Consider the following 15,522-nt stretch of genomic DNA (forward strand, 5'->3'; position numbering starts at 1 on the left):
TTGCACTCCGGCCGTCCGGCGCTGCAGCTGGACCCTATTGCCCACCTCTGCTGTTGATAACGCTAGCCAAGTTAGCTGTACACACATACACAGTGGGCCAGTTACTTTGGTGTAGGGGTGTAACAATGCATCGATCCTAAGGGGAAAATTCAACTGCATCGATTTGAAATTGTTAGAATCGATTATCGCAATTTGAATGTGTACACAGTGTTATGTTGTTATCATGTCCGTTACAGTCAACACAACGGCATACGCTACTGCATCAACGTTATGATTAACAAAGCAAGGCATTTGTTTTGTTGCATTAACGTTATATTACTATTGCTATCGCTAAATCTAGGTGTTCTAAAATCGATTGCTATTGGTAAGACTATAATAAGTTAGTGTCTCGGAAAACGCTTGCATATCGCAATGGCCGACTTTCAGGAAGTAAACAAGCTAAATGAGAGCTTCCGATTGGTCATTTGCTTTCTTTCCCATGAAACCAGGCACGTCACTCTACTGTGATTGGACCGTTGGCTTGAGTGCAATGTGGGACTTGTAGTTTTTTAACGATTCTCAGCGGAGAAAAAAAAAGAACGACTGAGGCTGTAATCTGCACTCGCACACTGTGCGAGTAATTGATTTTTCAGGTTCGCACACACATATTTTTAGGGGCATATGCGAGCAATATGGTCGCACTGTAGAGCCCTGACACACACACAGCAGAATCACAGTACTACTACTAAGTAGAGTACACCATACAGACACACAGCAGAATCACAGTACTAAGTAGAGTACACCATACACACACACACAGCAGAATCACAGTACTAAGGAGAATACACCACACACACAGCAGAATCACAGTACTAAGTAGAGTACACCATACACACACAGCAGAATCACAGTACTAAGTAGAGTACACCACACACACACAGCAGAATCACAGTACTAAGTAGAGTACAACATACAGACACACACAGCAGAATCACAGTACTAAGGAGTAGGGGTGTAAGGGCTTGTGTCCACCAGGGATGTTTTATGAGTTGTCAGCTCCTTTCTGTCATTAATTTCTATGCTGGAGACGCGACAGGCGCGCTCCTCTTCCCAGCGCCTCGCCTCGCGTGTTATGAGCTCTCGGCGGCAGCGTTTTTGGTCGGAGCACTCACAGCTCATAAAGTTTAAACTAGTTCAACTTTTGGAAAGGAGCGCGCTCATCAATGTAACTCATCGAGGAAGGGGCTGAGCCGCGGCTGGCGCGAGCCTCGGAAAAACGCTGAGCTTCCCCCCCCCCTTTTTTCAAAGCGGTCCGCCTTGAAAAAAAGGCTTTTAGTGGACACATAGCCTAACGATGCGACCTCACAACGATTCATTTCGATTACGATTATTCAGGCAACGATTCAATGCATCATGAAATCTCTTCATTTGACCACGATTCGATTCGATTAATCTACTATCAGTTAATTCGCCAAAAAAATTTGAATACACAAATGTGGCTGGGGGAACTGATTCACTCAGCATGAATGGACTATAGGTCAATAAAAACAATACACAAAAGACATTTTTTTTAATTTAGATTAATTTAGATTATAATCGATTCTAACATTTTCAAATCGATGCAGTTGAATAGTCACATTAGAATCGATGCATTTCGATTAATCGATGCATCGTTACACCCCTACTAAGGAGAGTACACCATACTAGGGCTGACCTCCATTAGTCAAATAGTCGACTACTAATTGATCGAAAGGAGCCGTAGTCAACTGCCAACGAACCTCTTAGTCGAATGCCAAAAAAAAGCAAAGAGGCCTAGAAGTGTGTGGCTAATGCTAATGGCGCACATACCAGCGAGGCTAACTGCCTAAGAAAATGGGCACAGGGGCACTGAAAGAGGATTTCACACACTAGACATATCAAGATGTATCCAGATCAGTGGACCAATTGAATTAAAAAAAGGGTTCCAAGTCTGAGGAGGAATTCCTCTTCTTGATTCTTAAGACATCGTATTAAAAAAGGCACAATAGAGCAACTTTTCAGTGGGAGAAAAAAATTACGAAAAGTTTTCACCTCAGATGTTAGCATGGCGTTTTAGTCGAGATGTTGTGACTTTCATGGGTTTATTTGGTGTTTAAGACGCATGTTCACATACAATGGAAGCCGGTGGCAGTGCTCAATCTGCAGAAAGTAACGTGTGAAAAACATGCGAGTGCCTGGATTTTTGTACGAAAACAGGAATGACTGGGCACGGTCCTTTTTCAAAGTGCCTACTGGCGTCTCCGCTACGCGACTGTGTCCGTTGCCCGGTTCCTTCCGCCTCCACCACAATAACACGACTGGAGTAAAAACTGTGGAAGACCTGTGTGACAAGCAGCCCCACCCTCTTTTCTTGATCCTCCAATCACAAGTGAAACCAAGTTTGCCCGTTCACTATGAGGAAAGAAAGGAGAAGATCTCACACAAAAATCCATAGAATTGATAACGTTTTGATCCAACAGGGTCTGAAAAAAAAAAAAAAAAAAAACTATATAAAGCGATAGTAAACATTTTTTAAATATGTTTATGACTTTTGTTTATGACTTGTTTTCCCCCTATTGTTAGGGTTTAGTGAGTTTTTCCTTACCTTCGCGTGGGGTATGTCTGGGAGTGCTTGCATTCTTTCATTTATTTGCATTTATTTAAAATTTGTTGGACCTTATGGTGTTCTTGTTTTGTTCTTGACTTATTGTTATGTTTCTTCTTGACTTGTTCAAAGAAGACGTGTACGGCCCATGGGGACATTAACGTGTGTTGTCGGGCCTTACAAATAAATTTGATTTGATTTGATTTATGACTATTCGAACATTTTAAAATCAATGCACATTCCTAGTATGAAGGAAAGTAAAGGAAGAGAAAGAGTAAGAATAAAGAAGAGGAAGAAGACGAACGGGTATCAGGGTCTTGTTTCTCTCAGAGTTCTCCTGCAGTATTTTATCTTCAAGTGCGCAGGAGCGTTCTTCATAGTTCTGCTGCTCGTCAAGGACCAGTACGCCGGTCTGTTCAACCACCCTCAAGTCTACAAGTTCTCATCGAACATCCTGCCGTCGTCTCCGTCGTGGGGTCGTCTAGTTCCATCTCGTCGGGAACAAGAAAACTCAAAAACAATACAAATCCTCTTTGCTCAATTGTACGCGGATGGGCGGCGCTGATATCACATGAGAACATGAGCCACGGTCAATAATGACTTTCGCTCGGGGCGCCCAAGTGGCGAACCACGTAACGTGCTGCGTCGCGGCACGGCCGACCCGGGCTAGATTCCCGGATCCGCCGTTCTTTGCCAAATGTCTTCCCCTGCTGTCTCCCATTTCCTCCTCTCCCTCTACCGGACTGCCCGGTAGTGAAAACGCAATAAAGAAATCTACAAACAATATTTAAAAGAAATTATAATAATGATTCGCTCATGGGAACCCGCAGCTCTGGCATCGCCAATGGGACAATGGGTTACACGCAATCGTGGATATTTTAGATAATTTGTCAAATTAAAAACAAAATGTTTCGTACATAATGGGAAAATCAACAGCGACTTCGTGATTTTTTAGATCAATCTGGCTGCAGTCTGATCTCGCTTCTTAAAATAGGTCTTGATCTCATAGCTGAGAAGGATGTGTATAGGTTTATTTTTGGTCGTGGTGGGAGAGGTTAGGGTTAAAAGGTGAGGGAACGCTTTATAAACAACTCTTCAGGTGAAAATCCTAACAAGCTGTGGTTTTGCAGGTAGGTAAACATGTGACCGTTCCCATGGCGGTGTCCTTCCAGGCTGTGGGATTTAGACACTACCCTTCAGGCTGCAGTGTCCTTCCAGGCTGTGGGATTTAGACACTACCCTTCAGGCTGCAGCGTGCTTCCGGGCTGTGGGATTTAGACACTACTCTTCAGGCTGCAGTGTGCTTCCAGGCTGTGGGATTTAGACACTACCCTTCAGGCTGCAGTGTGCTTCCAGGCTGTGGGATTTAGACACTACCCTTCAGGCTGCAGCGTGCTTCCGGGCTGTGGGATTTAGACACTACTCTTCAGGCTGCAGTGTCCTTCCGGGCTGTGGGATTTAGACACTACCCTTCAGGATGCACCAAAAAAACAGTAAACTTAACTGCTGCTTGACCCATTTCTCTCTATTGACCAGTTAGAAGGTGAGGGAAGGCAAGAGAGATAGTCACACAGGAGAGAGAGAGATGCGCAAGAGATATAGAGAGAGAGAGACACAGGAGAGAGAGACACAGGGGGAGAGAGACACAGGAGAGAGACACACACAGGAGAGACAGGGGAGAGAGAGAGAGACACAGGAGAGAAAGAGACACAGGAGACAGGAGAGAGAGACAGGAGAGAGACACACAGGAGAGAGACAGGAGAGTGACAGGAGAGAGACAGGAGAGAGACACACAGGAGAGACAGGAGAGTGACACACAGGAGAGACAGGAGAGACAGGAGAGTGACAGGAGAGAGAGACAGGAGAGAGACACACAGGAGAGAGACAGGAGAGTGACAGGAGAGAGACACACAGGAGAGAGACAGGAGAGAGACAGGAGTGACAGGAGAGAGACACACAGGAGAGAGACAGGAGAGAGACACACAGGAGAGAGACAGGAGAGAGACACACAGGAGAGACAGGAGAGAGACACACAGGAGAGAGACAGGAGAGAGACACACAGGAGAGAGACAGGAGAGAGACACAGGAGAGAGACACACAGGAGAGACAGGAGAGAGACACACAGGAGAGAGACACACAGGAGAGAGACACACAGGAGAGACAGGAGAGAGACACACAGGAGAGAGACAGGAGAGACACACAGGAGAGAGACAGGAGAGAGACACACAGGAGAGACAGGAGAGAGACAGGAGAGAGAGACAGGAGAGAGACACACAGGAGAGAGACAGGAGAGAGACACACAGGAGAGAGACAGGAGAGAGACACAGGAGAGAGACACACAGGAGAGAGACAGGAGAGAGACACACAGGAGAGAGACACACAGGAGAGAGACACACAGAAGAGAGACACAGGAGAGAGACACACAGGAGAGAGACACAGGAGAGAGACACACAGGAGAGAGACAGGAGAGAGACACACAGGAGAGAGACAGGAGAGAGACACAGGAGAGAGACACACAGGAGAGAGACAGGAGAGAGAGACAGGAGAGAGACACACAGGAGACACACAGGAGAGACAGGAGAGAGACACACAGGAGAGACAGGAGAGTGACAGGAGAGAGAGACAGGAGAGAGACACACAGGAGAGACAGGAGAGTGACAGGAGAGTGACAGGAGAGAGACAGGAGAGAGACACACAGGAGAGAGACAGGAGAGAGACACACAGGAGAGAGACACACAGGAGAGACAGGAGAGTGACAGGAGAGTGACAGGAGAGAGACACACAGGAGAGACAGGAGAGTGACAGGAGAGTGACAGGAGAGAGACACACAGGAGAGAGACACAGGAGAGACACACACAGGAGACAGGAGAGACACAGGAGAGTGACAGGAGAGAGAGACACAGGAGACAGGAGAGACACAGGAGAGAGTGACAGGAGAGAGAGAGAAGAGTTGTTCTACAATAAGCCTCATCAGTTCCACTTTAAATCAAGAAGCTGCAGCATCCAGTATCCACTGCAGTTTTAATGCATGAAGTTGTGATTTATACCACTACTAGGGATGCCCCCCGGACCCCGGTTTTAAACGGGAACCGGTACTATATTAGAAAATACCGGAGTATTTATAAGCTCTGACGTCCTCAGTACTGCTATCGATACTCTAGAGAAAAATTATTATTATTATTATTATTATTTAAAAGTTGCGAACGATCCTCTCTCTGTCTCTGCACGAGAAGCGAGCCGCAGCCAGCAAGTCAATTATTACACACACACGCTCCTCGCGAGTCGCTCGCTAGTGCTACACATAGACATACGGGTACTACATACGGGTACTCCTTAATGAAAGCGCTGTCCCCGACGCCCCGTGCTATAGCGCGCTGCACACAGACAGACAGCAGCTCTGCATGCACTGAGTCGTGATCATGGCGGATAGAGCGAAGCGTTCTAAAGTATGGATATACTTTACAAGGGTCAATGCCGACAATGCACGTTGCCACAAGTGCAACAAAACATTTGCCAGTAAGGGTGGCAATACGAGCAAATCAATTTATCAAAACATCTGTTGGCAAAACATGATATTAGTGTGCAGAAATGCGCGTATTCGACTGCCTTGCGCGCAGTGTTCCATCTGCATCCACTGCAGCCGTAAGCCAAGATACGGAGTTGCCTAGGCTAATAACGAATTATTACAAATAGGCTAATAAACAAAACAATTGTTTAGCTACAAATACTACAATCTAAACTTTTTATAGATCGTCAAGCTGAGGCGTCAGCCACTATGTTCCAGCCCAGTGAGCCCAGGGCCACCACACATCCTCCCTCTACCTCCCTCCACCACCCAAAGTCCTTTCTCCCTAGCAGCTAGAGGAAGGATGACAGAGGATAGGGTGAACGAGTGTCACAGTTCTGTTAGCCTTTTGCATTTGTTGTTTATTATAAAAAGTCTATCATTCAGAGTCAGACACATTTAAAACATTGTTGCTGCTGTTGCTGAAGAAATTATATTAATTTATTATATTTATTTATAAAGTTATATAAAAGAACATTGCTGCTGCTGTTGCTGAAGAAATTATATTTATTTATAATACTTATTTATAAAGTTGTATTTATAAATAATAAAGCAATGTTGATTCTGTTCTTAATTAATTGTCATTTTTTTCTTGCAAAAAAATAACCAAAAAGAACCGATAAGAGTATCGATAAAGTACCGAACCGTTAAGCAGTATCGATAAGAGTAGTAGTATCGATAAAATCCTAACGATACCCATCCCTAACCACTACGATACAATATCCTCCCACTGTAGTCTCTCTCTCTCTCTCTCTCTCTCTCTCTCTTCTTCCCCCCCCCCCCCCCCCCCCCCCGAGACTGAAAGACAGTGACTCTACCGACAAACCAAACGGGGAGGAAAGATAGAAATGTCCCGTTTTTAAATGACCGGGAACGCCATTGACAATAGTGTTGTCACAATACCAAGAGTATCACAATACCGGTTCTAAAACGATACCATGGCAAAAAACCTAAAAAATATCAGCAAATAGAATATAATATTAGATGACAGAACATAGAATAACCAGCGCCTTCACTCTTGACACGTCCACTACGCAAAGCGTGCACTCTCTCTCTCACACACACACACACACCCTGCTCCGGTCACGCATCCACTCAACTCATAGAAAATACAGCTACTATTCTAAAAGTATCGATACTAATCAAATAAGTATTGGACCATTTTAACAGCTGGGTATTGCAATACCTTTCTAGTAGCGGGTATGGATGGGTACCGAATTCGGTACTTTTGAGGTACCGAACCGAAACACGTCGGTACTACCGAGTATCGAATCAAGTGAGATACCGATTTTTTTTTTTTTTTACTTTTTTTTTATGTCAACGTTCACACGCACAAAGGATTTGACTTGATTCAACAACAAAGCAGTCGAAGCAATGACAAGCCGAAAACTGTCGAAATTGTAGTTATTTGAAGTTTGGATTTTTTTTTTCATGACTGAGGTAGGTAAATTAAATTTCTTGAGACTAAAGTACCGAAAAAAGGTACCGTTGGGTACCGGTATCGATTCACAGGTACCGGTACCGGTATCGGTTCAAATGTGAAAGGTACCTATCCCTAGTAGCGGGTGTATCGTGCAACCCTAGTTGACAAAAGTGATGAAACCATGATGGAAAACACACGTCCCTCATTAGAACAGCAAAAAAACAAAACAACAACAACAAGGAACATGAAGACAGATAACTCACACAGCATGGGAGGAGCAACAACAAGGAACATGAAGATAGATAACTCACACAGCATGGGAGGAGCAACAACAAGGAACATGAAGATAGATAACTCACACAGCATGGGAGGAGCAACAACAAGGAACATGAAGATAGATAACTCACACAGCATGGGAGGAGCAACAACAACCAGGAACATAATACCGTAATTCCTCTAATAGTAACCCGGGCTTGTATTTGTTTCAACTGTAGCGGGTACCAGGCTTGTATTAGGAGGAGGCCTGTATAAGAGGGAGGCCTATATTTCAAATTTTCAAACGGATCATAATGAATAAATCAACATTTTGTGTCAGTTTGAACCCAGTAAAATGTACTGGGTTCATTTATTGAAACCAAGTACTGTATGAAATAGTAAACAGTGCAATTACAGGTGGTCACTGGTCATTTCAACGTTTTCAAAGTGAAATCAAGTAACTAGCTCAGTATGCAGCTCAGTATATTAGTAACCCGGCTTGTATTAGGAGGCCGGCTTATAATTGCTTAGCTCAAGAGCGCACCCGGCCATTAATAGAGACCCGGCTTGTATTTGAGACCCGGCTACTATTAGAGGAATTATGGTAACTCACACAGCATGGGAGGAGCAACAACCAGGAACATGAAGATAGATAACTCACACAGCATGGGAGGAGCAACAACCAGGAACATGAAGATAGATAACTCACACAGCGTGGGAGGAGCAACAACAACCAGGAACATGAAGATAGATAACTCACACAGCATGGGAGGAGCAACAACAAGGAACATGAAGATAGATAACTCACACAGCGTGGGAGGAGCAACAACAAGGAACATGAAGATAGATAACTCACACAGCATGGGAGGAGCAACAACAACCAGGAACATGAAGATAGATAACTCACACAGCGTGGGAGGAGCAACAACAAGGAACATGAAGATAGATAACTCACACAGCATGGGAGGAGCAACAACAACCAGGAACATGAAGATAGATAACTCACACAGCATGGGAGGAGCAACAACAAGGAGTATGAAGATAGATAACTCACACAGCATGGGAGGAGCAACAACAAGGAGCATGAAGATAGATAACTCACACAGCATGGGAGGAGGAGCGCCGGCCACCGCGGTTGTTCTTCTTGATGACCGGGGTGCCGAAGTGCTCCGGGTTGGTGAGCGGGAGCTGGTCCAGCGTCTGGCAAACAGGGACAGGAAGACGTCAAGGTGATGCTGCAATACTGCTGCAGCCAAGGCCACGAGTCTACAGGCTCGTTCACATCTCATCAGACAGTGAAGGGGGCGGAGCATATTGAATGGGGTAGTTGTTTCTATTGAATGGAGGTAGTTGTTTCTATTGAATGGGGTAGTTGTTTCTATTTAATGGAGGTAGTTGTTTCTATTTAATGGGGGTAGTTGTTTCTATTGAATGGGGGTAGTTGTTTCTATTGAATGGGGGTAGTTGTTTCTATTGAATGGGGGTAGTTGTTTCTATTGAATGGGGTAGTTGTTTCTATTTAATGGAGGTAGTTGTTTCTATTGAATGGGGGTAGTTGTTTCTATTTAATGGAGGTAGTTGTTTCTATTGAATGGGGGTAGTTGTTTCTATTGAATGGGGGTAGTTGTTTCTATTTAATGGAGGTAGTTGTTTCTATTGAATGGGGTAGTTGTTTCTATTTAATGGAGGTAGTTGTTTCTATTGAATGGGGGTAGTTGTTTCTATTGAATGGAGGTAGTTGTTTCTATTGAATGGAGGTAGTTGTTTCTATTTAATGGAGGTAGTTGTTTCTATTTAAGGCGAGACACTGCAGGTGAATAGTCAAATATACTTTTTTTGTTGATTTTGAGATTTTGTTATATTTTGCTTCCTAAACATGTCTCCTATGAAACTAGTGACAATAAAACGTCAATAACACACATTTAGTTGTTTATTTTACATCATTTTGCCTTATTGCATCCATAAATGTGCACATATTTAATGGGGAAGTGCCTCATTTGCATATATAAACATACATTTCAGAAAACTTGCAATATATTTTTTCTTAGTTTATATGTACATAACAAATTGCGAAAGTTTCATAGTGATATCTATTCAAATATTTTTTGCCTATTAGGGGGTACTACACTGTACTACACTGTTTGTAGCCTGTGTGTAGTTCTGTTCAGTTCAATAACATCATTATTATTATTATTATTCAGTTATCAGGCATGTGTTTAGGTTGTCTATTACTAATGGTTTGATTAGGTATTGTGTTTGTAAATATCTGTTTAAAAAAAAAAGTATGGCATTTTACAATACAGAACTTTGAAGGCGTTTTCCCAAAAATGAGTTTTAAGAGTTTTTCCTCATACTCTGAGCCAGAAATCTCCACTTCAGTAGCACACACATACACCAAACCTTCCAGTTCTATTCATATCTATGTTCTGAAGGTATTTACAGAAGGGTTTGTTGATATCGCATTCATACCCTGATTTATATCACATTTTATTCCTAAAAACATGGCGAAATATGGAATTTTACCATAAAAATGGACTGAAGAGTATTTTCTGATTTATGGAGTGATAAAAAGATATCCAAAATCCCCTCTGTAATAACCTTTGGCTCTAATATGTCAACAAAATGAAACTATAATTTTGAAAATGGCTTTATCCAATGTTCAGATTTCTGTCCTGGAATTATATGCAAATTAGTGCATATTTAAGTAGATCATGCCTCATTTGCATATTTAAACATACAATTTCAGAAAACTTGTAATACAAAAAAGTCTCGTCTTAATATAAGTAATCAACTGGGGAAGTTTCATTGTGATGTCTATTAGTTAATTTTTTTACCCTATTCACCTGCAGTGTCTCCCCTTAATGGAGGTAGTTGTTTCTATTGAATGGGGTAGTTGTTTCTATTTAATGGGGGTAGTTGTTTCTATTGAATGGGGGTAATCGTTTCTATTGAATGGAGGTAGTTGTTTCTATTTAATGGAGGTAGTTGTTTCTATTTAATGGAGGTAGTTGTTTCTATTTAATGGGGGCCGTTGTTTCTATTGGAAGGCAGGCAGTTTCTATTGGAAGGCATGCAGTTGTTTCTATTGGAAGGCAGGCAGTTGTTTCTATTGGAAGGCAGGTAGTTGTTTCTATTGGAAGGCATGTAGTTGTTTCTATTGGAAGGCAGGTAGTTGTTTCTATTGGAAGCCTGGAAGGCAGGTAGTTGTTTCTATTGAATGGGGGCCGTTGTTTCTATTGGAAGGCAGGTAGTTGCATTGGGCTCCGGCAGTTGTTACTGCATAGTGTTGGCCCTCGCTTCACAGCGGAAGACAAGGGAATGGGTGGGGGGGGTTGTTAAAAAAAGTATGATGTCATACAAATGGCCCATCCACACCAAGGCTGATGTGTTGCATTGTCCGATTAGATCTGAATGATGATTGCTACCAGACACCGTCTGCCCCATTCCACCCCAATATCTTCACAAAAATCTCCCAACTGATTGTAACAGAAAATAAACAATAATTTGCCCTCCCTGCGCTGTGTAGTGTTTTGGATGAGAATGTTGATACTCAGAGAAACACAAAGAGATACAATACATCTTTATGACTGAATCCCCTGGACTCTTGTTTGAAGCTAGCAACGCTATCTAGAGATTTACGTTTCTCCGTTGTTTACATGTGTGCAGGGCTTATATCGTTATATAGTCGCCACACAGAGGAGTCTCTTCTAGGTTTATATCGGGTTCACCCCGCCGGACTATATACGATGACACAAGATAGGCATTAAAAAAAAAAAGTCATTTCTCCTCCCACCATGGTAAAGTTCAGCTTTCAACAGCCCACCAGAGTGTTTTTTTTTCTACGTACACCTAAATACCTTTCCCATGCATCGTGGGTGTTTTGATTCTTATGATACTCCTCAATGTAGCAGAGTCTCCCAACTCTGTCATAATTAATCCATCCTATTGGTAACGTGAAGCAAAGGCCGGGTCAAAACTACAACTTAAAAAGAAACGCAGCAACCTTATGGGAAACATGCTGACAGTCTTCTCCAGAGTCAGATAAGATGATAAGATACCAATTTGCGTTCAGTAGAAAGTATCACGCTGCAAGCTAGCCTAGCTTAGCACAAATTAATGGAAGTGGATACGGACCGCTAGCCTAGCTGTTGGGTAAAAATACTTTTTCCCGGAGTATTAAGCTAGGCTAGTGGTCCGTATCCGCCTCCATTCACTTGTGCTAAGCTAGCTTGCAGCTGGATCGTCTTCTACTGGAAATTGATTTCAATCTTATTGTTGGACTCTGGAGAAGACCGTAAGCATATTTCCCATAATGTTGGTGTGTTCCTTTAAAAGGGATAGTTGATACAAGCAAAATTTCAGTTGCCTTTAGTCACCTTCAGGAGCTTGACCCCATTGACTTTGCATTGGTTTGTGGTCAACTAGCCGGAGCTAGTATGAGGAGCTAGTATGAGCAGCTAGTACGAGGAACAGCATGGATTGCGCTGAGAAAGGATTATATTGATCAACATCATCATCATCGCTAAGTAAGAAATTATAAAAAAAAAATCATAACTATCCCTTTAATCTAGTTTAACGTCACATCCATTTTAGTCCAGACCTCATCCCAGCCGACTGAACAGTCTAATTTCAGGCAGTCCCTTAGCATCAGATGAAAATTGCAAAGTCATTAATGCCGTCTCTATGTAGATATATATGGTAATGTCTCATCTCACTCTCAACAAAGTGTCTCTCTGTAGATATAATATATGGTAATGTCTCATCTCACTCTCAACAAAGTGTCTCACTGTAGATATAATATATGGTAATGTCTCATCTCGCTCTGAGCAAAGTGTCTCTCTGTAGATATAATATGTTAATGTCTCATCTCGCTCTGAGCAAAGTGTCTCTGTAGATATAATATATGTTAATGTCTCACCTCGCTCTCAGCAAAGTGTCTCTCTCCCTTCAGACACAGGGAGGTTCTGCGGAGGGTTTTCTCGTCCCCGTCGTCAAACACTGGAACACAGAACAGAGAGACAGAGTGAGACACAGAACAGAGAGTGAGACACAGAACAGAGAAAGACACAGAACACAGAGTGAGAAAGAGACAGAACACACACATGAGACTAGGGAGACATTTCAAGAATTAGGATTACAATGGCGGCTGGGTGGGTGGCGCAGCGGTCTAAGCGCTCGTCACCAACGCGAGAGACACCGGTATCAGCGTTGGCCGGCCGTCATACTGACTCAATTGGTCAGAGTCAGCGGGAGGGGAGTCGATGGGTGGTATTCTGGTCGTTGTAAACAGCGACTCCTACAGGTCGGTCAGGGCGCCTGCACAGCAAGGACAGGAGATGGCGAGGGTAGTGTGAGCCTCCCACACGTTACATCTCGCCAATGAGAGTCCGCGCTGGCAGGTGAAAAGATGTGGCTGGCTGACTCCGCATGTATCGGAGGGGACATGCGATAGATTCTTCAACCCTCCCTACGACCGACCAGTGGGGGGCACATGCGAGCAACAATCAAGACAGGGGAGGGGGGAATTGGCACGACTAAATTGGGATGGGAGAAAAACACCGAAAAAAGGAGAAAAGTGGATACAAAATTTAAAAAAGAATTAGGATTACAGTGTTGCCAGATGAGTCTTGTTTTAAAATGGTCAAATTAAACTATTGGTCCTTATGCACATCTTGTAGCCGTACTCATCGATGAGGGATGGTCTCCCTTCAAAGTTTGATATTCTTACAACCTTTGGACAATTTAAAGCTTTGATTAATAACCATTGTACACCATTTTGCAATAGTTTTTTGTCTGCTTATCTTATTTCATCTGTTTTTTTATCATGCCGATTACTTGTTTTTATATTATTTTAATTGTGCTGTGATTACTTCTTTTTATCTTATCCGTTTGTTTATTGTGTTGTGATGGTATATGTTTTTATCTTTGTGTTATTCCATCTCTTAATTGTATGCTCAACGTCACCCGAACGTCCCTCGAGTTTAAATAAAGGTTGAATGAATTACTCTCCTCATAATGTAATGTAATGAACATGTTCAGTTCTCTGGTTCTCTCAGTAACTACCAGGCAGTCAGCTTCTTGGAACCCCATTCAGGCAACACAGTTTGGCTTCAAACTTAGAAAACAATGTAATGCAATTTATCTTCTATAAAAAAAAGAGCCCAAGACATACAGCAAGAGATTTGAGAAAGAATATTTCTGCGGACACATTCTAAAATATATTGCCCAGCTAATTAATTTGCCTTCTATCCAACTATAAAAAGGAAGGAATCTCCATCTGTGCGTCTGTATAACCAACTCTTTGTATATCGAGAACCGTACATCCGATCGACTTCAGACATCTTGCCGAGGGCCCTAGGGAGCGCCGTGTCGACCGTGAAGTCGAGAGAGAGAGAGAGAGGGAGAGAGAGAGAGAGAGAGAGAGAGAGAGAGAGAGAGAGAGAGAGAGAGAGAGAGAGAGAGAACTGCGAGCAGCCGTTCTCCAGAACGCTGCCAACACCACTTCCAGGGCCAAACGGCCACGCGCTCCAAACGTGGAGAGTGAAGTCGACTGGAAGAGCGGTTCGCGAGAACGATGCAAGCTGCGACACATATATTCACATTTAGTCACGATTTCAACTCGGAGGTGGGCCAGATAGCCAAGAGAATGAATGCCTGTTCTACCTCGTTGCTTATGCTGGATGCCACTTATCATGGTGCGCTAAGATTCATTACTGGCTGCAGATCTGTCACTCATCTCTGCGTTGTGTACAAGACGCCTGCTGCTCGTAGGCGTCACCATTGGTGCATCTTCCTCTAAAGCATTACTTGGACTGTTACCTCTATATCTCTGTACACACCTTACTGTTGTGTCAAACTCTTCCTACAGCTTGCATTCTAAGGACTTTCTATCCACCTCAGTGCCACAAGTTCACACCGAGTTTGGGAAGAGGGCTTTGGTGCACTCTGCTCCGTTTACCTGGAATGGACTTCAAAAATCTCTTAAACTCAGGGGTGGCCGGGTAGCGCAGCGGACTAAGCGTCTGCCTACCACCACAGAGACAGTGGGTTCGAATCCAGCTGCTGTGGTACCGCCGGCTTGGTCGGTCGTCCATACCGACACAATTGGCAGCGTTAGCGGGTGGGTCCTGGTCGTTGTAAACAGTGACTCCTACAGGTCGGTCGGGGCGCCTGCTCAGCGAGGAAGGGATCTGGGTGAGGTAGTGTGATCCTCCCGCGTGTTACACTCACCCAATGAGAGTCCTCGCTGTCAGGTGAAAAGAAGCGGCTGGCTGACTCCGCATGCATCTGAGGAGACATGTGATAGTCTTCAACCCTCCCTAGACCGGCAAGTGGGGGGCAAATGCACGCAACGACCAGGAAGGGAGGGAAGGGAATTGGCATAACGACTAAAATTGGGATGGGAGAAAAATACAGAAAAAGGGGGAGAAAAAGTAGACAAAAAAAAGAAATCTCTTAAACTCTAAGCTTTTAAAACCCTAATTACTGACCTTTTAATGACCGATATGGGAGTGGGCAAATGCTTCTCTGCTTAATTCCTACTGGTTACTCTACACGCTGCATTAATGTTACGTTTGATACTTAGCCTAACCTGACCCTCTCAATCAATCCCCTGTAACTAACACTGTATATTTTCATGAATTCCTGCTTTGTTAGATAAAGCCTAGAGTGATGGGG

General features: G+C 43.5%; 1 protein-coding gene across 1 annotated transcript in view; it reads right to left on the reverse strand.

Moving 5' to 3' along the window:
- arid4a (AT-rich interactive domain 4A) overlaps nucleotides 1-15,522 on the reverse strand; it is a 96,025-nt gene that overhangs the window by 63,491 nt on the left and 17,012 nt on the right. Inside the window, exons 6-7 of the mRNA XM_084308529.1 lie at nucleotides 12,764-12,843; nucleotides 8,948-9,045 (exon numbers count right to left, since the gene is read on the reverse strand). Of these exons, the coding sequence (XP_084164655.1) occupies nucleotides 8,948-9,045; nucleotides 12,764-12,843 (178 nt within the window). The remainder of the gene's footprint in view (nucleotides 1-8,947; nucleotides 9,046-12,763; nucleotides 12,844-15,522) is intronic.

Source organism: Notolepis coatsorum (assembly GCF_963971535.1).
Source record: "Notolepis coatsorum genome assembly, chromosome: 2".
NCBI lineage: Eukaryota > Metazoa > Chordata > Actinopteri > Aulopiformes > Paralepididae > Notolepis > Notolepis coatsorum.